Source organism: Chanos chanos, chromosome 12 (assembly GCF_902362185.1).
Source record: "Chanos chanos chromosome 12, fChaCha1.1, whole genome shotgun sequence".
Taxonomy (NCBI): Eukaryota; Metazoa; Chordata; class Actinopteri; order Gonorynchiformes; family Chanidae; genus Chanos; species Chanos chanos.
The window spans coordinates 19,946,656-19,974,363 of NC_044506.1; the positions used below are offsets into that span (position 1 = coordinate 19,946,656).

Consider the following 27,708-nt stretch of genomic DNA (forward strand, 5'->3'; position numbering starts at 1 on the left):
ACTCTTTGAATTCAATACTACCGGCTTATTCATACTACACAACACACATTAAGTAAACATGATTTTAACTTTCAGACAAAGTTGAGAAAATGTCCGTTACTGCGTTATTTACTCTCATATCTCAAGGTAAAATACAGGTCAGACCTGTCTCTTTTTTATTGTGGCTAACACAAAACAACAATGAAATATGTGCAGAAATGAAGACATGCTGTATGCGGTAAAGTCAGAGAATGAAAATGCCTTTACTGACAAAAGGGCTCGTCATGATAGCCCAGATGCAAAAAAAATAACAGTGTGGAAAAAGTTAAAATAAATAAATATATCTGTTTGTTTTCACAATGCCTTGACCATACCAGACTTTCTGTGGTGCAAAAAAATAGGCAGAGGGAGGTTCTGGCTCATTTCATATCAGCATTCAAAAAAAACTTGTAAAAACCTGCAACAACTGACAATACCAAGCTTTGGGGAAAAGGGTTCCAAACAAAAAAAAAGGCATCTAATATATATATATATATATATATTTTCTTTTGTCCAGAAACCTAAGGAGTAGTTGCTTTGAACCCATAATTAGAACAGCAGTGAGAGTGAGTCTTTGTTTACGCTCTGCAGGAGGTCCAAAAAATGAGCGTCTGTTGGGTCATTTCGAGCCTGGACAGAGAGAGAGAACTGGTTCACAGCACCCAGCCAAAAACATCAGATTAATTCTTAGCTCCATAAATACAGTGCATCGCTGTGCATTTATAAACCGTCGGGTTAGCGTGTTCAGAGCCAGCGCACGGATGTGGCTCAGAATATCAGAATTTCTGTCCTATTCTCATTTAGGTTTTTTTTTTAAGGTTGTAAAGACAATGTTGGTTTCTATGTGTAACTACTGCCTACATGTACCAGATTCAGAGAAATATGTAAGGGGTCATTTATCATATTCTTGGTTTTGAGGGAAAGTATTTTATCCAATCTGAACAGTCTATAACTACAGTAGTATGACAAGTTTATCCATAAGTGAAATCTGTTAGGCTGACACAAGAACAGCCCAAAAGTAGAAATAACAGAAACCATGACAGTTTCTAGTGCGAGACACTAGCTTGTTTAATATTTTAAATGTGTGTAGTCTAACGTTGAAGTTACAATCATCAATGACCAAAAAAAATGACACACAAAGATTTCAAAATAAACACACATTAACATAAAATGAATACAGAATCTGCTCCAAATCATTCTATTAATGGCACCTAGAATTGTCTGATGCCTTTCGATTTTATTTCTGTCTGATATGGTTCTAAACTACGGGCCATAGTCTACGGCTGTAACAAGGATCTATCTCTATTCTAGTGACATTCCTGTGTGTGTGTGTGTGTGTGTGTGTGTGTGTGATAGTAATGTCATAACTCCACAAAACCAAGATCTACTGCATTAGATCCATCACATTAACTTCATACCCACTGAAATGTCAGCACTGATCTGAAAAGACCTGACACAAAACGTCCTTCGGTTAATGAGTCCTCCCTGCATGTGGGTGTATGGAGGCACTGAAACCTTACACCGCAATCCATTTTTTTCTTTCCTTGTTTTTTATTATACAGAAGTTGAAACCTTTCATCCACGCACTATGCACTTTACTGTTCAAAAGGACTGCACCTAATTCAGTCTTAATGTTACTTTCCATTTTCTTTTTTCGTTCATTCTAAAAGCTGCTTTTACACAGATTTTACATGGCTCTCAAAACATGTACTTTATGAGGACCTGCAATGACATACTGAATCCAACAGGTCACAGCTGCAGACCACAGTCCTTAGATCACAGCTTAGACTATCATCTTCTCTATACGGCGGCGGGCCAGACGGAATGGGCGGCTTAATGGTTTCTGTGACAAAAGATGCGAAGGGAAACAGTTTTGTGAGAGGACGGAGCATGTGGTGAGACAAAGGAGGGACGCGCAGGTGTGAGTGTACGTGTGAGTGTTTCTGTCCCTCCCACAGTCTCTGAGAGCTCTTCCGTTACATCTTCAGTCCCTTTCTCTTTAAGTCGTCTTTTGCCTCTTGTATCTGAGCCTGAAGTTCCTTGGCCGCCTCCTCACAGTCATTAAATGTCGCCACTCTGTATCCTACTGTAGCCAGAGAATAACAGCCGAATACCACCAGCAGATACACAGGCATGGGCCAAGCCACTTCCTTATATACATGTGGCAACCGCAGGTCTAGGATGTCAAAGGTCACGATTCCCCAGGCCACGCCAAGTATTGACACACCAAGTAGCCACTGCAGAAGTTTGGTCATGATTGGAAGATTTGGAGGAATAAATACACCTGCAACAGGAATAATGCCAAAAAGTGATTTAAAATTCAAAATAAAAACTAGTCTGTAATCCATTCATTTGTTTAAAAATGGAAATTCCATAAAGTAGCTAACTGTAGAGAAAAAGTGCACTGAGAATGCACGTAAATTATTCCGAATACAAATTATATACATTCCGTAGTTTATACGATTGCCATGATTGCCCCGTGACTCCAAATTCTCGATTCTGATTGGTCAGAGAATGATCATTATTTCTATAAAGATAACAATACCAGGGGTGGACAGTAACGAAGTACATTTACTTGTGTACTGTACTTAAGTACATTTTTCGAGTATCTGTACTTCACTTAAGTGTTATTTTTTTTGGAAACTTATGACTTTTACTCCACTACATTTGAAATACAAATATTGTACTTTTCACTCCACTACATTTCTATGAAGGTTCTCCTTACTCGTTACTTTAACGCATAGCTTTGAAGTCAGCAGACGAATTTTCTTTTCTAAAATGCGACAGGCCATATCGTGTTCATCACAGGGGAAAAACCAATCACAGTAAACTACTCCAATGCTGTCAGTCAAGTGCGTACTGCATTTTTTTTAACAACTGAACTTGACGGTTTTACTGATGGCTACTACAATGGAAGATAAAGATGATAAAGATAAAGGTTCCTCACCAGAGCAGCCATGGCCATATCTTAAGTCCATGTCTGAGATTTTTTAAATCAACTGGTTTCCAAGCTAATTGCTTCCCATATGCGTTCGCGTGATGTGTTCGCCTAACACTTACAATCATTTGCCACAGTAGATATGAGATGTGACTTGAAAATTGCGATTTATATGTTTGTGAATGTGTGACGAATCTGGTGACAGAGGCAGACCACAACTTCTACTGTTGTGAACACGTACGGAAACCAGTTGGCTTGAGAACCATTTGGGGCATGACACCAGGTCCTGTGTGAATCCACTGCTGACGCATACTAATAGTTAGCCAGCGAAAATGCCGAGTTAACGTTACTGACAAAAATCCTTTCAGAAATATATGTTTTAATCTTGTCAGGTAAACACCATAATATTTGTAAGGTCAGCGGATTCACGTCGGACCCGGTCCCAATAAGACAAGGGGGGCGGGAATCAAGCGGTGACGATGGTCATCCAGCTGTTTCACATTTCAGACAATACTATGTAGTAGAAGTAAAATTAACCTTGCCTACAACATTATGACGTGTTTATCCTTTTAAGGCCAATCTAAGGTAACCTAGTGCCAGTTCAACTGAAGCTATACACTGTCTTTTATAGAGGAAGCATTTGGTTCAACTGTGTTTCTATAGGCTTTGTAGCATATTCCACAAGCTTTGTTTATTCTACAGGTTCTACAAGCAAGTCAGTACATTCAGTAGGTTGTTTCAGAGTCATTAGACTCTGTAAATGCATTGTTGTAACAATACAACAATGCGATGACATTTAAAAGAAAATGTACTTTTGAATACTTAAGTATATTTAAAAGCAAGTACTCCAGTACTTTAACTCAAGTAAAAATTGAACTGAACAACTTGTACTGGAGTAATATTTGACCAGGAGTATCTATACTTTGACACAAGTAAAAACTGAACTGAACAACTTGTAGTGGAGTAATGTTTGACCAGGAGTATCTATACTTTGACTCAAGTAAAAACTGAACTGAACAACTTGTACTGGAGTAATGTTTGACCAGGAGTATCTATACTTTGACTCAAGTAAAAACTGAACTGAACAACTTGTACTGGAGTAATGTTTGACCAGGAGTATCTATACTTTGACTCAAGTAAAAACTGAACTGAACAACTTGTACTGGAGTAATGGTTTACCAGGAGTATCTATACTTTGACTCAAGTAATGAAGCTGTTTACTTTGTCCACCCCTGAACAATACACGGTGAAAGTACGTCCGCATCACATTACTACTCACGACATCCAGCCAAGTGATTCATATCAAACTATGTCTGATGATTCAGTCCATGCCACTGAAAATGAAAATATTTATCGAAATAAAGCTTTCTTCAATAACACCAAATTCGCGATCTGTTCGTGTTTGCTACTTGAATAGTGGTGGAAAGACAATCAGTCTAAAAAAAAAAAAAATAAGCATAGAGATTAGCAGTGATGTTACAAAGGTTCCCTAGTACTTCTGTGAGCGAGGCTTCGCAACAACCATAACGGAGCTAACAGTCCGAGACATTTGTAAAAGAACTGTCTGTAGCAAAAGCTAGACATATGTAAGACACATTTATAATATAATATAAAAGACGACTTTCCTAGGCCATTGGCTGATGAGTGGTAATAATTCTGTACACGAGTCACGTGTGAACATAAACCCCGCTATACATTATCCCTTGAATTAGCACTTTGCTACTGATTGACACTTAGGTTAAGAAGCTAGCGTCAGCGCTGCTTGTCAACAGGTGAGCCAGAAAAGGGCTAACGATTTCGGACAGCTCGACTTCCCCTTCAGTGACATCATTAATAAAATATGTAATAACAAGCCATAAAGGATACAAATATGGATCTTTGATTATGTTCACATTAGCCTTGCTACGGGAAGAGTTAAACTTCCTCGAAATCTGCATGCATGTGTTTTGTCGTATTTCGACAAATAAAAATGATCATTTACAAACAGGGCAATAGCTTTATCTGACCCGTTCGAATTTTACTGAATTATTTCTCTCCAACAACTTTTAATGTTTTAGGATGAATAATGCGTAAGTTCCTCACCTGTAGTTTGAGCCAGATCATCAATTCCATAAAGGGCGCTGGTTGATTACGTCATGTTTTAGAATGAACTCTGGGACTTGTAGTATGCATTAGATCATATAAAATATACGGTGTATCACTTTTGTTCAACGTAATCTTATATTTATTTGTAAATACCGTTATTGGAAATTGTAATGCCGTTCAACAGTGTCCGTAGACTACATACACAATACAAGTACTGCATATTTGCGATGATCCAAAATTAACTGAGCTATCACATGCATAGTAGATGTAAACTCTCACTGATATTGGTTAATTATTACTATTGATTAATTAAAGGTGCTTGTGTTTGAATAGAGGGAGAGAGAGAGAGAGGGGTAGTAAGAAAAAGATGACAAGAAGGAGGTTGCTGGAAAGACGGAGAGTTAGGAAGAATGACAAGAGATAAAAATGTGTTCATGTGCAAGTGTACTGAGAGTGTGAGGATCTCAGTGGGAAAAATAGTGTAGGCTGTTCTCAGAGTATCTGCTTGCCATCTCGTTCTTTAACTCAGGAAATCTGAGCCTCAGTGCAGAGTGGTTAACAGACACAACAGCTTGGGACACAGGGGGCCGGGGGAGAGAGAGCCCGGAGCTATGCTGTCTGAGGGCTTTATAGTATGGATTCTCTTTTTGTTTGTTTAGTAAAATTACAAACAAATTAGAAGAGAAAAGCTAAAAACACACAAAGTGTAGAAGAAGAGAAGAGAAGAGAAGAGAAGAGAAGAGAAGAGAAGAGAAGAGAAGAGAAGAGAAGAGAAAAGAGAAGAGGAGGCATTGCTCAAGGTGTAGGCTGAAACAATGTTGACCTTTCTGGTGCATTAAACACAGATGCTCAAACTGCCTGGATCTTGTCAGGAACAAACATCTCTCACTGAGAAACTGTTTCTTATCCTCTACTTTCCCTTCAGTGCTCAGCCCTCCTCTGTCACTCTCTTCTCTTCATATTGTTTTTTTCATAACAGCAGGGAATAAATGCTGAATGATGCTAAATACATTGGTTTCATGGAAAAATAAAAGCTTTTAACATTCAAAATAAGAGACAGTTTCCACCAGACTAAGGTGTGCCCGACATCTGGGATTCATTCTTTGATTCTCAGCAGTGCTACACGTGCATGGCAGCAGGGAGAGTAGAGGGGGAGTCCAGGTAATCTGGCCGCGCTCCCTTGAGTGGTTACGCTGGTCAGATTCGGTGCTCTTCTTGGCACTCAGTGATGCCCATTGACTCTACTATGGTTATTATTTTGCTTGGTTATTCTGTGCAAATGGTAGTGTCAAAAATGGTTTGAGGAAATGTGGCAATATCACCACCAGCCTTAATGAATATGAATAACTGAATAAATAATGAATAATTTCATTTTACAAATTGATGAGGAAAAGCAGTAAAGATTGAAAAAATCTGTGCTGTCCACAACTACCTCCCTTGTTCCCCCGCTGTGTCCTTGTCTCTCTGTGTGAGTGTGTGTGTGTGTTCAGTTACGATACAATAGCACTTGGCACATAAACAGGAACCCTCTGTTTCCTGAACCTCTGGACCACAATACCATGTCTCTTTCCCACGGTGTACGTGTGTGTGTGTGTGTGTGTGTGTGAGAGAGAGAGAGAGAGAGAGAGAGAGAGAGGGGGGGGGAGGCATTAAACATACATGGAATTTGAGCAACATGCATTTACCTACTGAAAACCAGAAGAGGGCAATCAAATTCTAGAAACAAACTAGTGGCCTACTGTTCTAATTCCCCCAGAGCTGGGCAATTCACCAACTAGTTCTCACAGCTGCAGAGCCAGCATTCAGTCAGCATCTGACCCTCACTTCAATACAGCATATGACCATGGTGCACCTGACATCTCCATTATAATCTCTAATAATCTCTAGTACTTCAGGTCTGAAATAATCTCTATTATTTCAGGATTCATCATAAGCGCATTAATCGGTTTGGGTTGAGGGTTTTTGGAGAATGAGAATAGTTATGCTGTAGTTCAGTTTGCTTGTGTTTTTATGATGAGTTACTAATGTTATTACATCTGAATTCAGTTGTGTAGGTTTCGTATTTTAATGTAGTCTAACTCATACATTAGCTGTTGTATTGTTCTGTGATTACAGACTACAGCTACAGTTGTATTGTCGTGGAGCTTCCCCTCAGTGGTTAAGAGTTCCAATTGATCTCAAACAAGACCTGGTGACAGTCTGCATAAAACAATTTTTGTTGTTATTTGTTTGTTCTTTTGTTTGTTTATTTTCCAGTTAACTCTTCCATGAGTGATACCACTTGAATTGTACGTGTTTGATAACATTCTTCATATCAATCCATGGAAAAACTGGCTAGGGGTCCAAAACTACCTTCAATATTTCTTTTTTCATTCTGTCCATGTACTACAGCTGTGCTACCAATAAATTATAAGGTGATAGATGTCTGATTCATAGTCTGGTGTCATACCATTGTAATAATTATGTTTATGATACACAGAGCATGTATGACTCACATCCCCACGTTCAGACTATGTCACCTTTCCACAAAGACAATATCAATGTTATTATCAAACCCAACAGGTGCCGTTACTGTCTCTCTTAGAGACAGTAACTAAAACAGGGCTGTAGCACCACACCATCCCTATCCCTTTTTTTTTTTTTTTCAATTTCTCACTTCTCTGCTCTTTAAATAACCAATTGCCTGTGGTCAGAATCTTACCTGCCAAGCTCCGAACCTGGTGTCTAACGCCCCCTGCCTCAGCTCAGCCTGTTTCATTTGCACTGTTAGTACAACTGTGTATAATGCTGAATCACAGCAATGAGAGGAGAGGAAAGAGACAACATCGCATTTGGCCAAACGATAAAGTGCGAAGACTGAAGAATGGTGAGCAAACACTACAAGTAAAGTGTGTATTAAAGTGTGTGTGTGTGCGTGTGTGTGTGTGTGTGTGTGTGTCTGTGTGTGTGTGTATACATATCTAACCTGTTGTGTGTTAACCTTGCTGCATGAACAAACCAGGATGGATCTGTCTCTTTAAGTAGCACATGAAAAAAAAAAGTCTATTAGCGTCCTAAATCTTCCAACAGGCTCTGCTTCTCAGCCACCTGCTGTCTCATCTTCCCCTGCCACAAATTCTCCAAAACCTTGGCCAGTAAACCACAGAACTGATAGCTCAGCTCTCAAGTCCACACACTGAAAGTACTGTTCACATGCTGCTAAACTGTTCTCACACACACACACACACACACACACACACACATATATACGCTCTATTAAAATAAAAAACCCCGCAAGGTGTTCTAGTGAACACAGAACATTGCAATGCAGATGACAAAGCAAAGATCCTACTGAACAAGATGTCACTAGTGCATCATATGTGAAGCGGGGGGGGGGGGGGGGGGGGGGGGGGGGTGAAACCCACCCTCGACGCCACACCCCTCAGAAGTCTTCTTTTTAATGCACAGACCCTTGATATTAAAACCCATTGTAGTGGCTGAGATGAGTATGACACTTACACTGGTAATTTTTATAGGGAACATTGATGCGAACTCCTTTCTGGTTCAGTTTTCCTGAGTTTTCACTCTCCCAGACACATGAAGCATTTTCCCCCCATGAGAAAACTGAGGAAAGATTGTGCCTTCTGGAGGTCTGCTAGTGTATGAGGACCTTAAATATTCTCAATGCTCAAAAAAAAAAGCTCACTATTTTCACTGTCATTTTGTTGTATGTGACCACTTTTTTGGAAATAAAAGGTATTTTTCTTAGATGTAGCCACATTGGAACTGAGAGGTAGATTTCTTGCAGCAAACACTTTTTTAAATAAAGAACCAATTTTTCAGTGTGTCATTGTCACAGTACACAGTTTTCCACATTTTCTTGGCAAGACAACTTTTGGATTTTAAGTATATAGATTTTTTTGGAATCCCCCATTTTAAGGTAGAAATCTTTGAATGTGCTTAGGCAAAAGGCTGCCTCGATATTGTTTGGGTTAGGATCAAGGGAAAGGTTAGGTTCAGGGCAAGAACTGCAGTTTCATGATTAAGGATACCATATAATGGTGTATGCTGGGTGATATATGATTGTGATGATATTGAATCTCCTTTGTACACAATGTCATTATCTGTGTTATGTAATTCTGCTCTGTGTAGTTCTCATAGGTCTTTGACAGATAGAGGACATGATCAAAGCACAGAGACTTTATTACTATACTGACTTTTTACAATGTTAATGAGAAAGGAATAGAACAAAATGTGTCTGAGAGATACAGAATCTATGTCCTTCTGTACACCCTTCTCCAGTTTGCTTGTGAACTGCATGCTGGGTTAAACTTTAAGCTAGAGCAGTCAACTGAGTTCATACAGGATGTTCTGGTGTTTGTTTGTGTGTTTGTGTTTGTGTGAGTGTGTGTGTGGGGTGGGGGGAGGGGGGGGAGGTTAGGTTTAGGGCGAGAACTGCAGTTTCATGATTAAGGACATCATATAATGGTGTGGCTACAGCTGGGGGATATATGGTTGTGATGACATTGAATTTCCTTTGTACACAGGGTCATTATCGAGTTTATGTAATGTTGCTCTGAGTAGGTCTCATAGGTCTTTTACAGATAGAGGAAAAATTGTAGAAAAGTTTGAATCAGTCATGTTCATGTTTCTTCCAATTATTTGTTTTCCTGTGTTACAATTACATGAGTAAACACTCATTTAACTTAAAGTAGCAAAAGTAGCCTAGTTTAAATATTAACTAAATAAATAGTGTCGTCTACATTCAATGATGGCAAAAAGCTGTTAGTTTCCCCTTTTATTGCAGAGACCTTATTTTGGGGATAATATAAAGCATTGAGATTACTCAATTTCAGTCCAATCGCACTGCTATTAGATATCTATAAGAAGTGCATTCCCTCTCTTAAGTTAGCATGTAACACATATTTTCAATGAAGCATAAATAATTGATGCATGTCAGTTCAGCCATTTGGCTCATGAGTCTTATGTCTCACATATTTTCATAAATCCAGAATAAAAAAAAAAAACATGGATGTAGCTATGAGCTTTAAAATCATAAATCATCTTGCCACAGACATTACTCAAAGAAAATGTGCAGATATTGTCATATATGCTGTTATTGTCACAATGACTGACAATTTTGCACCATTATTTTTGGTCATATCAGCCACCTCTAAGGGTGGCTCTAGAAATATACATGGTCAAGCCTGTGGTTAGGATCAGGAGTCTTGCCATTAGAATCAGGGGTCTTTTGTTTGAATCATGAGTCGGTATTTAAAATTATAGACCTTAGCGGATATTTGATGTTTCAGGGTCATATTTTGGGATATGTCTAAAATCAAGGTTTAGAGTTGTACAGTACACTCAGAAAACTCAACAAAACTCTACTTTGGTTTTATTACCAAAATAGAAATATGTTTGTTTATTATGAATGTATTGTATTTATGTTTGTTACATGATTCGTTCTCGTTTATTTAATGTCAAGCCACAAAAATTCTGATGAACTAGATCAACATATATTGATTTAAGGAGGATGTGTTACTTTAGATCCAATTTTGGTGATCTGATCACAAGTGGACAGCTCTAAAGTACATGTGTAAACGCATCGAATAGGCATGGAGGTCGCATAGAGATCCGATCACTCAGGCCCTATTTATACCTTGCATTAAGATCCAATTTGTGATCCGATCACAAGTGGACAGCTCAAAAGTACAGATGTAAACGCATACAATGCGCATTGAGGTCGCATCGAAATCCGATCACTCAGACCACATTTGGAGGTGGTCTGGACCGCATATGACCACATTCTTATAGCAGTGTACACGCGAATGCGAACTCGACCACATTGAACGACCACCTACTCAACTGACGTCTCTGCTTACGCGGGAGTATGAACTCATTCGCATATGTACACATTCGCTCGGCAACGGCGTCATATTAAATTACGACAACAGGCAACAACAACAGGCAAAATGGACATTGTTTCGATTTCTTCTTCTTCTTCTTTAAATTTCCGATAGACTAGGCACGGGAGGTGCATTGATGCCTCCCGCCGATTAAAAACAACAACTTAACGTGAAAAAGCTTAACGCGGCTTAATGTTCCAAAACAGCGAACAATGATCACCAAATTTCTCTCGGACATCTCTTGTCAGAAACGCCCCCTCCTGTCAAAAAATCAAAATCGAAATCCTAGGAGTATGGTCGTTATCTCATGTTACGCGTTTTCATCTCCATTGACGCCCATTATAAAACAGCTCAACGTGCCTTGATGTCCCAAAACAGCCATCAGTGATCACCAGACAAGTCTGACATCTTACATGTCATGAGTACTATCTCCTATCAAAAATCCGATCGCAGGTGGTCACTGGAGACATATGTGGAGACGGATCCTAAAACCAGGTGTAAACGGACGTAATGACACAAGTATTGCTAGCTTCTGCGCATGCTCCATACTCCCGGTAGATGGGCAGAGCTTCCCAGCATGCCTTGGGGCGATGGACTGTTGTTTCGACCCAGTTTGTTAAATATTGTTTTCCTTTTGTGTCTAGTAGAAGTGTATGTCTATTGTTCATCATTTAGTCTTTGTGTTGTATTAATTAATACTTGTGATAGTAAGTTAAGTGTGTTGCTTTCTGGTTTTCCTTGATGCTAAGTAAAAGACTTGTTGTCAAGGAAAGTGAAGATAACATGATCGTGATAAAAAATAACTCCACTCACTACACTGGAATATATAAAAGAATGGATAAATAAACCAGAAACACAAATGGAACAATAATGAGGTTATGTTATTGTGTTTTTATTATTAATCAATCTTTGGTAATCTATTGGTAAGTTAATTATATATTTACTTGTGCTACCAACAACAATAAATCTAATTGTCACAAGATTTACATTAGCAAAACTTACAAATGTCATATTAATTCATCCAACAACCCTGATACTAGTAAGACAGACAAACAATGTACTAGTCCATTTGACTAGACTTAGGCCTACTAAAGACAAACATTTGGATTCAATGGCAAGGCAAGTAAACTGAACGTAAGTGATAGGATTACATTTCATCAACAAATGTATGTTGTGCTCATAGAACATAATAAAGACAGACTAGTTTCACTTGGTTCGTTTAGATGAAAACATGTGGCATGGTTAAATTGCATTCATTCAACAAATTCTTTTTTTGAGTGTCCAATAAGCGGTCAGATTAAAGTTGAGATCAACAAGTGTCTGATGTGGTCTTGTGATAGGGTGAAATTGTGAACTGTAAGATAGGCTATTTGGTTGAGGAGTCAAGGTGAGGTTTGTACCTTGAGGGCCCGAGGGACAGACTGATGGCTGCGGGTTCAGCATTGCTTCCAAGTCAACTTAATAAAATCAGTGAAAAAAACTCATTTCAGGCTTGGCTTCAATTTACTTTCACTGAATCTTAGCACATATATACATATACCATGCAGTACTTGCATGCATGCATGAGGAATATTTACATACATGATCAAGGCACAGAGACTTTATTACTATACTGGATTTTTACAGTGTTAATGAGAAAGGAATAGAACAAAATGTGTCTGAGAGATACAGAATCTATGTCCTTCTATACACCCTTCTCCAGTTGGCTTGTGAACTTCATGCTGGGTTAAACTTTAAACTAGAGCAGTCAACTGAGTTCATACAGGATGTTCTGGTGTTTGTTTGTGTGTGTGTGTGTGTGTGTGTGTGTGTGTGTGTGTGTGTGTGTGTGTGTGTGTGTTCGGTGGCGTGCCGTCAGAGACGGACTTCTGCTTGCCTAAGTGAAAAATCAACCGTGTGCCACTGGTGTGTGTTTGTGTGTGTGTGTGTGTGTGTGCTTGTTTGTCTGTTTGTGTGTGTGTGTGTGTATGTGTGTGTGTGTGTGTGTGCTTGTTTGTCTGTTTGTGTGTGTGTGTGTGTATATGTGTGTGTGTGTGTGCTTGTTTGTCTGTGTGTGTGTGTGTGTGTGTGTGTGTGTGTGTGTGTGCTTGTTTGTCTGTTTGTGTGTGTGTGTGTGTGTGTGTGTGTATGTGTGTGTGTGTGTGTGTGTGTATATGTGTGTGTGTGTGTGTGCTTGTTTGTCTGTTTGTGTGTGTGTGTGTGTGTGTGTATATGTGTGTGTGTGTGTGTGTGTGTGTGCTTGTTTGTCTGTGTGTGTGTGTGTGTGTGCTCAGCACTCTGGTTATAATTGTATGTGAAACATTCCTCTTCTTCTTCGTTCCACGGGGCAACAGATTCGGGCAAAAGACATCTTGCCATGCAGGTATTTACAGCGATATCAACAGTTCTGGGAAAGAAAATAGACTGTCTCATAATCTAAACAATGGTATTCCCTTTTGCACACATAGCTTGACTTTGGCAGGTGAAAGTTAAACCTGGATGAGTGATGCAAACTGTGTAATGAAGTGATAATGTGTTAAGCTCAGGGTATACTGACTCTGGCCAGGCAGCTTACCAAAAATTGATTCACAATGACATGACAAAAACATTCGTTGAAGTGGGTCGAAAAAATTCTTTGATCTAACAATTCAGTGATGAAAGAAAGAACAACATTTATGGACAGTTAAACATTTTGTCACAATGGGTAACTTTTTTTCATGTTTTCTTGTAATATGAATGAGAAAGGGATAGTAGATATGTGTGTGTGAGAGACAGAGGACCTATGTCTCTCTTAACACCCTTCTCTACTTGGCTTACGAACTAAACATCGGGTGAAGGTTTAAACTGGAGAGGTCAGAGGAGTTCAGACAGGATGTTCTGGTATGTGTGTGTGTGTGCACGTGTGTGTGTACACTAGTAATGGCTTTACATGGAGGCTTCCTATTCTCTATCAGTTTAGATCTGATGAAGCAAATGCATCCTTTTGTGACCCTGCACTTTTAAATTCTGTATGACAATCTGGTACAGACCTCTCTCTCTCTCTCTCTCTCTCTCTCTCTCAGGAACTATTCCTTGCCTATACACCACACAGCTATACACTTAAGATCTATGTAGTTTAAACATTACCATCACAGGAGATTCAGAAATCAATCTGCTGTGAAAAAAGTTTTTTTTTTTCTTACATTCTCTATTTTCGAGTGATGGTTAGCCTATATCAGTATTCAACATCTTAATTGTTTTCCATCAGACCTAAGTCCAGTCCATAATCAATCATTAAACTAAGCAGGTCAACAATATGCAAATGGGGTGTTTCCTTGTCTGTGTGTGTTTGTATATGTGTACATATATAAACACACAGCGGGCTGTCTTCCCCCACTTCTCACACACAATGCTAGGTACACTGGTTCTGCTGTGGCTTGGGATCTTTCTCCTCCTCCTTCTCATCATGATGAGAAGACCCAAAGACTTCCCTCCCGGACCAACACCTCTCCCTCTCTTCGGCAACCTGCTGCAGTTTAACCCGAATGATCCACTAAAGGAGCTGGACAAGGTAAAGCCATCTAGCCATCTTTGTTGTTAGTCTTTAGCTCTCCAATATAGTATCACAGACTACTTGATGCATGGTGTCCCTGAAAAATCATGTGACCTTCACTGGTGTAAAATGATCAGTCAATCATTGACATCACTCACTTCCAAAAATCTGAGAAGAGTCATTAGCCTTCAAAAATCCAACCTGACTATCAAAATGAGGAAAGTGCCCTGCCAGTTGCAAATTTAATGTGTGAATTTGGTAATATGTACTCAGTAGGCGATTTGTTATATTTTTTTTAACAGCAGGATGGCCCAATGGCCAATAGGGGATGGCCCAATGGTCACTGATACTACTCCATAGAGTATATAGGGTGATGGCACGTTGACAAGGGGGATGCATTTTGGTCATCCCCCCTCATCCCCCCTACAAATTGCCTGCTGTATGTACTGAAATATTGCAGCTATGAAGCAAATTCTGAAGAAAATACTGAATGCACAGAATGTTTAAAAGCTATTTTCTAATTTCTTTTTTGTTCTGTTGACAGAAAAGAAAATAAAAATTTTAAGGTGTCATATCTGAATCGTCACTTTGGAAATCTCAAAGTGGAAATTGCTCAGAAAAATTCAGAAATCTGAATAGCTTAATAAACAGCCAAATAGTCAAAATATCACTATATTAGCATTCTCTGTGTCTCCATAAAAATGAATTCCAAAATGAATATACCATTTAAACAGAACTTGAAATCTGTTATCTCACAAGAGAATAACTACCTTTTCTCAGAGTATATACAGGACAAAATATGCAAAGTGATTCATTTGCTGAGATTGTTGTCTAATTTTTCCATTGTTTATGTTATTTAGTTTTATTTGACATTGTTTTTGTTTTATATAATAAATTAGACAGAGAAAGTCATTAGAGTTTTTACAAAATTCCTGTTACCAATATAGAAATGGTAACACATTGGCCTATAAGATAAAGAAAGAAACATTTTAGAAATGCAACACAGAATGTTGCAACAGAGGGCACCAAAATACAATATCACCAATTTCAGGACTGAACAGTATTGCCAACAATGGCTGTAAAGCAAAACAAAACAGTAAACAAAATATTCAAATATACATATACATCACTGTGCAACAGAATACAGACTGTAACTCAGCTTTGTCTAAGATCGCAGTCATCGGTTAATGAGTATAATGAGTATTGCCCCCCCCCCCCCAACTCTGTTGGCATAGCTGTCCCAGCGTTATGGCTCCGTGTTCAGTATTTTTGTCGGTGGACGGCCCTGGGTGATTTTGTCTGGACAGGAGGTGATCAGAGAGGCCCTGGTCACAAGAGCAGCAGAATTCACAGGGCGACCAGATCACCTGATGATCAGTCACATGTTGGAAAACAATGGTAATGCAATATGTACAATACCCAATGAACAAAATGTACAGCACACCACAGAAAGGCCATCACACATCCTTAATCAACAATTGATGGAAAAGAGAAAAAAAACTGCAAAAAAAGAGGAAAATCTGCTGCTCTCTCTGTTTGGTGCAGGCTGCTGAGTCTTTGTTCGGACTGTTTTATTTAGGTGTGATTATGTCAGCTGGTAGTAAGTGGCGTGAACACCGGCGTTTTGCTCTGACCACACTGAGGAACTTTGGCCTTGGGAAACATAGTATGGAGGAGAGAATCCTGGAGGAGGTCAAACACATCTCTGCACATTTAGAGAGATATGCAGGTATTCACATCGCTGTGACTACAGCTCTGGGAAAGAACGGAATGGAACAGAAATTACATGATCAATCCTTTTGCACTCATTGCTTGATTTCAGTCGGTGGATGTGGAATCTTGGTTGTTATGTACGTTGTGTAATGAATAGGTAGTAATTTGACCTTAGATGAGGCTGATTCCAGTAAGGTTGCTTACCAAAAGTGCTGTTTGTCAGTGGCTGTTTATTCCTCTCTGTTTTTCTGTCAGGGACATCAGTGGACCCCCAGAATCTCTTTCACAATGCCGCCTCCAACATCATCTGTTCCATCATTTTTGGCTCTCGCTTCAACTATGAGGACGAATATTTCCAGACACTCATCGACAGATTGAAGGAATTGACTAAGATCTCACTTAGTCCCTGGGCCATGGTACAAACCTATGCACACTGAATCTTTTTTTGGTAGACTCTACACTGATCTTGACTGTAAATCAGTAAAAGATAACTTCAAATTGGAATGTCTTCAAAGTGGCAAATGTCCAAGCTACGGCTTTTGAATTCATTTCAGATGGGGAAGGGGTAACAAATAAGCAGAAAATTTTGTGACTATGTTGCTCGCACAGGCTAGAGATATTTTGAAAGTGAGAAGTGAAAGTTTAACCTAAAATGAACACTCCCCTAAGTCCTTTGCTGGTCAGTGAGCAGTGCCAAAACCATCCAGACAAAATACAAGTGCAGAATGTTCAGTTTTTCACAGGTGTAAAATAGACACAAAGTTAAAACCGTTTTTGACAATGTGTACAGCACTGGTAAACTTCTTTTCGCACGATAAAATCAAAAAGTGCTTTTCTAGAGTTCGGCGTCATGCTGTTGCTCACACCTCAGCCTGCATCTCTCACTCAAACTCCCTGGATATCTGTTAATAGGCCTTTTTATCATGGAAAAGAAAAACTACTCATATGAACAGATCCCCATTCTCCAGTATCTTTGCACCATAATCAGCACAATAAATTGTGCTGATTACTATCAGTTGACTGACTACTGGATGCACATGTTCACCCACAATGCAAACAGGAGGCTAGTGAGCAATAAAAAGTGATCAAAATAAAAAACACAGAGTTGCCTGTAACTGTGGCCAAGCAGTCCATTGTGCTGCACCCAAGCTGGGGGACACTAGGGGCAATTTAGTATCTCCAATTCGCCTGCCTTTGGACTGTGGGAGGTAACCGGAGCCAGATATGGGGAGAACATGCAAACTCCACACAGAAAGGACCCTGGTTGTTCAGCTGGGAATTGAGCCCAGGGCTTTCTTGCCGTGAGGCGACAGCACTTCCCACTACACCATAGTGCCACCCCTGTTTTACAACAATGCTTGTGTATTCCACCTCATTTGCTTCTTGTTTCAGCCTTGTTAGCTCAGTAGTGCGTCTGTCTCGTAAGCTGAAGATTGTGATCCTTACAGGGGGCAGAGTCTTTCATCGTGAACCTTTGGTGGCTGCCCAGTGGCTGGGAAAGCACAATCAAGGTCTCAGTGTTGGTGGTATAGTAGTAAGCGGAGCTGCCTTCCATGGAGTTGACCCTGGAGTGATTCCTGGCCAATACAGTTGTGCTTCATTCCTAGGAAAATTTGAGACTTTGTTTGGCAACCAACACCAGCTTTGACAGCTCAGGCCAAAACTCCTTGATTACGGTTGGATTGGATGCTGTGGCACGTAGCTCTTGTGTGCCAAGCTTGCAATACATACCTTGCAAGCCTTTCGAGATGACATGAAGTGCCATGATGGCGTTTCTTTCTTTTCTTCTGGTTGTTGCTCAAGACTGAAGTTGATCCATTAACGCATTGTGCTCTGTGTTATGTTAAGTTGGATCAGGCGGGAAGGGTGCAAAGACTCTATCAGGAATCGTTCCAACAAAAGACCGCTCTTCCTGGAGGAAGGTGTTGCTGGGCCATACAGGAGTCTCCAAGTCTGCATCCACAGCCTCCCTTGGGGAATCTTCCACCAGGGAAGAACACTCTTCCCTGGGTCTGTGTGTCTGATGTTTGGGGGCCTGGAGATCAGGATGCAGGACCTCCACTGTGCAGCCTCCCCCCAGGGATTAGCACTTTTCCCCAGGTCAGTGTAGACGACTGCCAGGGGTGTGAAAAAGATGTGTGAGATGATATGCACTAACTTTGCTGACCAAACATGTTGGAGGTGCACAGGACTGCCATAACAAGCCACCAAGGGCCTTCTTCCAAAAAGTGCTCAAAGTGTGTCAGAGTTGAAAAGGCTGCCATGGCAGATCCCTAGGGGCCCTAAGAATCAAATCATGACCCAAAAGTTGTCCAGGATGTGTCAGAGGTAGACAGGAGAGCAATTCCACCTGGGGCCCCAGTGGTTCCTACTGGCCAAAAGTGTCCTATGATCCAGTTGACAGCAGGAGATAATGTGGCTGAGCAGTTGATAACACTCCAATCTTTTTAGAGGCATGGATTTGAATTCCACCACTGCCATTTCCTTTCATCATTATTGTCAGAATGGAAAAATGTCAACCATCTTGATCTCACTGTTTGTTCCAAAGTAATGGTTGTGAATGGTCCTCGGCACAACCTCTGTGAAGTCGCATGCCCAAGCAGTCTAAGGTGCTGGATTAAGGCTCCAGTCTCTTCAGATGCATAGGTTCAAATCCTAGCACTGCCAAACATCTCCCATTCTCACTGTCGCTGGACATCAATCTTGCAAACAAACAAGTGGAACAGCCTCTGGAGAAGGCCCATTTCTCAATGCCAACTCTGGTCTAACCAGCGAGAAACTTGGCAAGAAGAAGAGTAGGGTAAGAAGAAATGCATTCTGAAGACATTTTGATCTTACCCTGATTTGTAAGGAAGAAATAATGCTGTTGATTTCCCAAAGTGTTTTTCTGACCTTGTGTAGTATGTAACACAATGCAACCACATACAGCAGTGTAGCTATTCTCAGCTGGCTGCCTGACTGGCAGAAATGTGGTGTGTGAGAGAAAAGGTATGAGATTAAAAGTGAAAATAAATTCAGACAGGAGAAAGGCAAAGCCGATAAAGAAATCGTTGGGCCTTTACGCACATAAAATGAGAGTTGTGACGCTTCTTGCAGCAACATGTCATCCAGCTTGGCAGCATTTTTCATGATAACCTGGGCTTACGAGAAGCTTGGACTCTGCCCCAACACTTCTCAAGGCATTTAGCGAGTCAGGGATATCATGTGGTTGAACTGGGACCATCAGAAATTTTGGTGTATATACCACTCCACTTGTTTCCAGCTTAGTTGGCACAGTAGGTCTCGTGTCAATCTCATAACCTGAAGGTTGTGAGGTCAGTCCTCACATGTGGCAGAGCTTTTTAACATTCAGCCATTTTTGTGGTTACCCAGCACCTTGTTGGCATAAAAATGTTACTCTGACGCCTACCAATTAGCTTCCTGAGGTTCTGGAACCAACGATACTAGCTGTGGAGAGCAACAGTTTCAGCATTGCTGGTATAGTGGTTAGCATGTCTTCCAAGGAGTTGACTTTGGTTTGGTTCCCAGCCATGGCAACCGAGCTTTACTGTCAGTCTCCCTTAAGAATGGTTTGTGGCAGCTCTGGGGTGTTAATCATAATGGGGCTGGGGCTTGCTATGTATGCTCTCGAAATTGCCTCTGCTGTTTCTCTTTTTTCTGGTCGTTGATTGAGACTGAATTTAACCCCTTAATGGACTTGAAAGAAGGGGAAGATATCTTGTGAGTTACAGAGATATACAAAGTTCAGTTTAAGGTAATCTACACAGAATCGCCAACCACTGTCTTTTTAGGAACAGTCACAGTTGGGGCTGCCAAAGGGCGAGTGCTCTCATGAATTATGTCTCTTAAGTATATCAGCCAAAAATGCCTTCATCATTTTAGATATTGTAAGAGGTAGAGGCTGAAACTTCCCTGTTCATCATAAGGTCAATGCATGTTGGATCTTCTGACTCAATCCCAGCCACTTCACTAACTACTCAGCCCTCAGCAACTACCCCTGAGTCTAGTACCATGGCTAAATCATGGCCTCCATGCAGTTGGGCCTAATTTCTGGTGGCAGCCTATAGACACATCAAAGGAGTCTACATTACAAGGACGAATTGACACGTCCATGTCTCACTGTTGCCACTGTTTATGACACTGTGATGCCCCAGTGGTAGGAAGGCCACACATTCTCCAGGAATCTGTCATTTTCCATGGTGGCAACAATTTGCTGACAGACGGCAAAAGCTTGGTACCATGTTCTCTGGGTCTGGAGGTTTTGGTGAGGTAAAGACACTGGCCAACCAGGCCCTGGAAAAACAGTGTAGGTGACATTAGAGAGCTGGCAGTAGTAGAAGCACTACTGCTTAGAGTTATGGGACGCCAGTTCTTAAGGACAACACAATCAAGTATTTGCAGAAGATCATAATTCTTAGAGTCATGGGTCCCAAGGAATCACAAAGACGAGGCAGCTGAGAACCCTCCTTCTGGAAGTTGTGATGGACTACATCAGACTGTCTGAGATCGATGCAGGTTCAGACATTCAATCAACGGAGACAGTGGGACTCGCTTCAGGCGCAAGCTTACACTTGGATGGTGTAGAGATGACGGTGGTGGCAACAACGGTAACAACAACAGTGACAAGCAGCAGTGATCATTTATTTAAGTGTGATGGGGGGTGTTTAATGACCTTCAAAGCTGTCAGTACCTCTGGGTAGTACCCCTTTGGTTAGTTAACTGCTATCTGATGGCCCATCGGGTCATTGTGTTTTGACCATGGGAAGTTATTTTTGAAAGCCTTTGAAGGTTGGTCCAACCTTTGTCTTGGGCCAATGTTTGAAACATCAGTTGAGTCAGGGCGCTGACCTTTTATTCACTGATAAGTTGTTGGGGTCTCGCAAAGTTTCTTGCGCATGGCAAGTGCTGGTATTCTAGATGGGGTAATGCCTTTGTTTGTATGCTACAAGAGCATCCCAAAAAGCAGAGGTTACATTTGTGCCAACAACAAGTGGGGCAGGTAAATTCTTGCTTTTTACCATAACTGCTCCCTGACCTGGTATCTTAATGCCTTCGATCTCAAATGTTGAATGACTCACATGGGTGATGTCTAGACCATTAGCTGTCCTAAGGATCAAAACCACCTTCCCTTAAGCTCAGTAACGGTTGGTTTCCTTGCTGGGGGGGGTGGCGCCTCTGAGACGTGCCCCAGTAGCCTATGATGCAGTTCCTTCAACCTTAGAATAAAAACCCTAACAAATTGATTAGGTTGTTGATTACAGCTAAAAGACTGAGAATGTAACACAGAAAGGGGCTCCTGTTTTAAACCTGAAATATTTTGGTACCCTCATCCAGTTCCCTTGCCTCTAAAACAGTAATTCTCTCTCTGGCCTCTCCTCGTAATGCCCCCATAATAATACTCACTACTTGGGCATCGCTAAAATCCAACATCTAATAAGCCTTCAGTCTTTTTTTTTCCTGTTCTGAATATTCAAGCCTTCTCTCACCCACATCAAACCTGGGGATCAAGGATACACCCTCAGAAATAGGCATTATCATCTCTCTTATGTGCGATAAAATTTCTCTTATATGCCGTAGAATTTTACCACCCAGTCACTGCTTGTCTGAAATTGGCAGGACCACAAGCCCAACTGATTGCAGTGCCAAAAAATTCTGATGGGGAGAGGGTCACAAATAAACAGAATTTTTTTGCGATTTTGTTCCTCGCACCACTTGAATCTTGAAAGAAAGATATCTTGATATCTTGAAAGAAAGAAGTGAGACTTTAGAATAAATTTCACAAAAAGAAATCAAAAGTGAAAACACCATCATGAAAATTAAAATAAATAAATAAATATTTCTCTAGTTTCACAGTGTAGCAGATTCATATAAGTGTTTATTTATGATCCGCATAATTGTGACATCCTGTTAAAATTATGTTCTCCATCTTAGTTATGTGTTTTATAATGTTTGACGTATTAATATCAATTTCTTACAGATCTATGACATCATGCCACTTCTCAGATGCCTCCCTCTGCCGTTTAGAAAAGCTTTTGAACACTATGAAAAACTCAAAGCTCATATTCTGAAAGTTGTTGCAGAGCACAAGAATTCCTGGGTTGCTGGGAAGCCCAGAGACATGATCGACTGTTACCTGGAGGAGATGCAGAAGGTGAGAGAGAAAAAAATAGTTGTCCAGTGTAAGATAAGTAATTTTCCTAAGGGTCAGATAAGATGGAATCGCTTGGGTACAGGTGAAGAGAGTTGATCTTTAAACCAAGTGAGTCATCAGTGAGTTAAATTGAGGCTTCAAGACTAAAATGTTACCTACTGTTGTTAAAATATGCTTTTATCTGTGTAAAAGGGGCCTGATTAGTAGCATGTGGGTTCTTTTTGAATGTTTCACTTGTTCAGGTAACAGTGTCCAACTATGTCTGTTTTTGTTGTGTATGTATTCACGTATAGAGGGCAGGCCAAGGTCTGTCATTTGATGACACTCAGATGGTGGTCCTGCTCTTTGATCTCTTCCTGGCTGGAACTGACACAACATCTAACACACTTCGTACACTCTCTCTCTACCTAATGACCCACGAACAAATACAGGGTGAGAAAGTCAAGAAGCTTTGTACACAACCAGGAACAGCATCACAAAGCTTGTTTGACTTATCTAAACTTGTAATTAATTTGCCTTGTCTGCTTGGAATCATTTCAACATAGCAACATGGAACACATAGATACCCTTTGCTAATATATATGTGTGTGTCTGTGTGTGTGTGTGTGTGTGTGCGCGCGCGCAAAATTGGTGCAAGAGTCAAGATAGTTTTGGCTATGTAGTAATGTAGTATGTATGTGCACATTTGTATCTGCACATATCTGTCATTTAAATATTGTCAGCATATTATTTGGAGATTAAATGGGTTCTAACGCTCAACATCTGAATGTGTATTCCTCCCTGTGTATAATGTACATGTATTTCCCTTACCAGAGTGCTGTCAGCAAGAGATTGACATGGTGCTGGGCTCCCGTGAACATGTTTCATACGAGGACAGACACGCTATGCCGTATGTTCAGGCTGTGATCCATGAAGCTCAACGTGTCAGTGACGTTGTACCTCTAAGTGTATTCCACACAACCACAGCCAACACTCAGATCCGGGGCTACAGCATCCCAAAGGTCAGAATTCCTGTAGCACTTACATTAACATTAAATCCCAAAGCAGTGTTCCTGTAGTATCCCCGGGGATTCACAGTTGTCCGGACTGGAATTAGTACATGCTCACAGGCCTCAAAGAGGAGCTGTTTTACGACAATTGCGCGGTGGTGTATGGTAACAGAGTAGAAATACCTCATTGCTATACATAAGTATGTTTTTGGAATAATTCTACTTTAATCCTATTGCAAGTAATGCAAAAATTGCCAAAATGAAAATGAAAATCAAAATGGTAAAATGAAAGTTCAAACCTCGTTTTGACATCTCTTTTTCAATACCTGTGCGCACATATCCTGTCAAAATGAAATTAGACAACTCGATTTTCTTTTTCATTTTCATTTTCACAACAAACACAAGTCTTTTCTGACAAAAATATAAATAAAATTAAAACATCCTTTTGTCATCTCATTTCATTAGTTAGACTTTTCCTGTCAGCAGATTTTGTGGTACAAATCAGACAAAGTGCAAACAAAAAGACAAAGTTGATAAACCTGTGGCAAAGTCTTGCGATTTAATTTTCGACATCAGCGCGCTGTATCTGACTATATGAAAAGGCAAAGGCAAACGAGCATTGCCTTATCATTTCCCACTTTGGCTTTTTGTTTTCCAGTTATATACATGTAAATACATGTAAATATATGTTCATTTGAAACGGCAGTTACTATGATGGCAGAGGCTAATGGCTAAAGACTACATGTAGTATGAAAACATGTATATGATTAAAAAATGTATGGGCAACCTTATTGTGTACATCAACACGAATTGTTGTTTATATGATAAATGAACTTAGTCGGGGCCAGAGCAGCAGAAAAAACTCTTCTAAATGTCTCTGATTGGGGCAAACTGACCACTGTAGACCCCCATTGAAGCATTCAAACTTTGGAGCTAGGTGACTTGCTTGCTGTTTTCGCCACCATGCCCCTGATCCAAATTTCGTAGGGGGAAATTTGCGAAGTGACTCACTGTTCGGTGTGTTTTTTAGACTTTCGAGCACTTTTGTGATCACGTGACTTCCATTCTTGGCGCCTGTGTTTATGCAACGCCCATTTCTAATTAACATATATTTGCATATATTTACATGTAGGCCAATTCGAAAACAACAAGCCAAAGTGGGAAATGATAAGGCAATGCTCAGGCTTGAGTGTCATTTCCAAGCAGCTCATATTTCATATGAATGTAAAAACAACTGGATCAGTTTTATTATTCATATTGTGTATTTTGTGTGTATTTAATGCTAACTCTAAAATTGACCATAGCAGGCTAACGTATCCTGAGATTTTAAAGGAAATAAGACAAAATTTAGTTTCCACAACAGTCATCAATGTCATTTTCATTCATTCATTCATTCATTCATTTTCAAAGCCACTTATCCTAATTAGGGTCGCGGGACACTCATTTCCACAACAGAAAATGATGATTTCCTCTTAATTTTAAAGTGAAATATATATTATTTAACAAAATCATCACAGCCACTATCAGGATGCGTTACTACAGAATGGAGAAATAAACCATAGCAATGCATTTAAAAAAAAAAAAGATAGATGTTAAATGCTTACATTTTCTTGACCAAAATGGACCATAGTTGAAGGATTACCAAAGTGCTCAAATATGAACTGAGCTTTAGTGAATCATTGAGATTACATTATCGTGCAGACTAGACTGGCGTGCTTGAGGATTCCCATGGTTCAGAGACAACACCAGACCCTATTTGGAGGGGCCCTATTTACCTTAAGCTACCTGTTTTTTTACAATTGATCATAAACTGCAAACCTAGAAAATTTGATGGCATTGAAATGCTTGGACTATTAGAGAGAGAAAAGAGAAAAGAATTAGAAAAAAAATTCATCTTCCTTCACACTGGCGATAAATGGTTATGTCACGCCAGGTATCCAGCGAGTGTTTGACACTAGATGTGGACTTAACGTGGATACCATGACTGAATCTGGATTTAGATAACTCAAAGTAAGATAAAGATATATTTGTATTGATTTCAGTTCCTGTCCAATTTACCACAAGTTTTAGTAACAAGAACAATCTTTTGCAAATGAACATAAGGAAACTGATATTAAGTATGTGACTTGCTCCACCATAATCAGTCGGATGTCGCTTCTCCTAATAATCAGATAAATGGAGTTTTAGACAGGAAATATAGCTAATATATTTGGCAAACTGCTCTTTTTTCACCCATACTTGAGGGACTATAATAGGACACCCAGGTGTTCATGTAAGGTTTCCAAGTATTAAAAAAAAAAAAAAATTGACAACCAGTGTCTGTCCTGCATTTGACACAAAGAAGATGGCTGATTGGATTTTTTTAATTGATAAAACATATAAAATAACAAGGAAAAGTCCAAATGCTTCATTATTTATGTAATTTACTAGTACTTTAGCTTGTACTTTTGATACTTAAGTACATGTAATATCAGATACAGAACTCTGATGAGTAGTTTTCTTATGGATTACTTCCGCTTTTTACTTGAGTCATATTCCAGAGAGGTATCTTTATTCTTACTCAGATACGGTGCTTGATACAACATTGGAATTTAGGCGTTATACATGTCTTGAGGTTGTTTGTGAAAAGTCTCATTTGTGGTCAGTATTATTTTAATCCACACTTCTCTAAACCGTTAAATAATTCCCTCTCCTCTCTCTCATTCTTTCTCTCAGGGTACCTTGATTGTCCCGTATCTGTCGTCTGCACTGAGAGAGAAAGGTCAATGGAAATTCCCTGATGAGTTCAACCCACAAAACTTCCTGAATGATAAGGGGGAGTTTGTGAAGCCAGATGCCTTCATACCCTTCTCTGCAGGTACCATTACATGAACCTCATCAACAGAAACACTGGGCAGCCTGATATTTTCCATCAGCGTGTGACCTTGATTTCACATTATCCAGTGTGAGACTGCTTGTGGGTGGAAATCCTGTGATATTCTGTATGAAATGCGTTTCTTGACCAGCCTTGTTGTGTCTTTGTCCAGGGCCTCGTGTATGTTTGGGTGAGGGGCTGGCTCGCATGGAGCTCTTCCTTATTTTAGTCACCATCCTGCGGAGATTCCGACTGGTATGGCCCGAAGACGGAGGTGTGCCGGACCACAGCCTGATATTTGGAGGGACTCAGTCAGTCAAACCATACCGTCTGGGAGTCCAACTCCGACTTTAGAGCGAAATGGGACTACAAGGACTGCTTGAGATCAAAACTGATGTTCTTTACATGATCAAAATTCATTTACAAGACATACAACACATCTGTATGCACCTTGGAGTGTTTGTGAAAAGTGATAATTGTTAGTCAAAGGCATGATGCTTCCTCCTTTGCTCTGTTGTCCCCCATTGTATGACTTGGAAGAAAAGAGAGAATATTTTTCAGATGGTGTCTCTGCTTGTCAGTGGAATATGCTCTCGTATTCCATTTGTCTCAGCTCATCACAGTCAGAAAGTGTGTGATACAAGTGATGTTCTTGAATAATAAGAGACAGGAAAAGACACACTAGTAGGATTTTATGTATGACAAGATCTGTTCAAAACTGATCAAAAGGCATTTTCTCACACATTACTGTAGCGCCCCACTCCCTTCTGTATTATAGGAAAATAGGGCGTTTGGGTTCGTGGCTTTATCTAGAGTTAAAGTGTTACTTTACTCGGATTTTATGGTTTAATAGAACCAGTCTTTCTTAAACTATTAATAACTCCAACCCGACACTGGGCTAGAATGCGAAATGTATATATTTTTAATTAACAAAATTAATTTGGTTCAGAATAATTTCTAGGCTATGCAATCAGTTCCTGTTTTGGTTACACGCAGTATTTAGGGTGAACATGAAATGAAATACAATGAAAGTACAAAACTGATCCCTGTAAGCAGTAATCAATTAGCTGCTAAAACCTTGGTTAACGCACTATATACAAGTATTCATACTACACATAAACCCATACATGAAATACATACATACATACACAAAATGCATATACACTCAAACGTGGGCCCACACACACACCAAACACACACACACACTGAAAATAACAAATGTTGCAGGCCTGTACGAAGCTGGGGTGCGGTGAGGCAAAACACAATAACTGCCGCTTCACTCGCAGACTCAAAAGCTTGGAGTGTTTGTGAAAAGTGATAATTGTTAGTCAAAGGCATGATGTTTCCTCCTTTGCTCTGTTGTTCTCCATTGTATGACTTGGAAGAAAAGAGAGAATATTTTTTGGATGGTGTCTCTTCTTGTCAGTGGAATACGCTCTCGTATTCCATTTGTCTCAGCTCATCACAGTCAGAAAGTGTGTGATACAAGTGATGTTCTTGAATAATAAGAGACAGGAAAAGACAAACTAGTAGGATTTTATGTATGACAAGATCTGTTCAAAAC

The 27,708-nt window shown here is 40.0% G+C and overlaps 2 protein-coding genes across 3 annotated transcripts; one reads left to right on the forward strand and one right to left on the reverse strand.

The window, feature by feature from the left end:
* Window positions 1-1,132: 1,132 nt before the first annotated feature.
* On the reverse strand, window positions 1,133-5,055 carry dpm3 (dolichyl-phosphate mannosyltransferase subunit 3, regulatory). The gene is made up of 2 exons (XM_030789105.1): window positions 5,039-5,055; window positions 1,133-2,302 (listed from the first exon to the last, which is right to left on the reverse strand). The coding sequence occupies exon 2, from the start codon at window positions 2,271-2,273 to the stop codon at window positions 1,995-1,997; it is 279 nt and encodes a 92-aa protein (XP_030644965.1). The 5' UTR covers window positions 2,274-2,302; window positions 5,039-5,055; the 3' UTR covers window positions 1,133-1,994.
* Window positions 5,056-14,260: 9,205 nt separating this feature from the next.
* On the forward strand, window positions 14,261-26,706 carry LOC115824928 (cytochrome P450 2F2). Of its 2 annotated transcripts, none has more exons than XM_030788649.1 (9): window positions 14,261-14,455; window positions 15,673-15,835; window positions 16,017-16,166; window positions 16,406-16,566; window positions 22,128-22,329; window positions 22,608-22,733; window positions 23,115-23,302; window positions 26,006-26,147; window positions 26,317-26,706. In XM_030788649.1, exons 1-9 carry the CDS (start codon window positions 14,294-14,296, stop codon window positions 26,496-26,498), a joined length of 1,476 nt encoding a protein of 491 aa, XP_030644509.1. In that variant the 5' UTR covers window positions 14,261-14,293; the 3' UTR covers window positions 26,499-26,706. The 2 variants fall into 2 exon arrangements, with proteins under 2 accessions (XP_030644509.1, XP_030644508.1); XM_030788648.1 differs by having other exon boundaries at window positions 22,128-22,301; window positions 22,595-22,733.
* Window positions 26,707-27,708: the final 1,002 nt, after the last annotated feature.

Excerpts from the sequence above, each read along its gene's own strand:
- dpm3 (XM_030789105.1), bottom strand. The coding sequence starts at position 2,273 with ATGACCAAACTTCTGCAGTGGCTACTTGGTGTGTCAATACTTGGCGTG.
- LOC115824928 (XM_030788649.1), top strand. The coding sequence starts at position 14,294 with ATGCTAGGTACACTGGTTCTGCTGTGGCTTGGGATCTTTCTCCTCCTC. Across the intron at positions 14,456-15,672 it reads CACTAAAGGAGCTGGACAAG|CTGTCCCAGCGTTATGGCTC; the intron begins GTAAAGCCATCT and ends CTGTTGGCATAG. Across the intron at positions 22,330-22,607 it reads GAAAAAAATAGTTGTCCAGT|GTCTGTCATTTGATGACACT; the intron begins GTAAGATAAGTA and ends GGGCAGGCCAAG.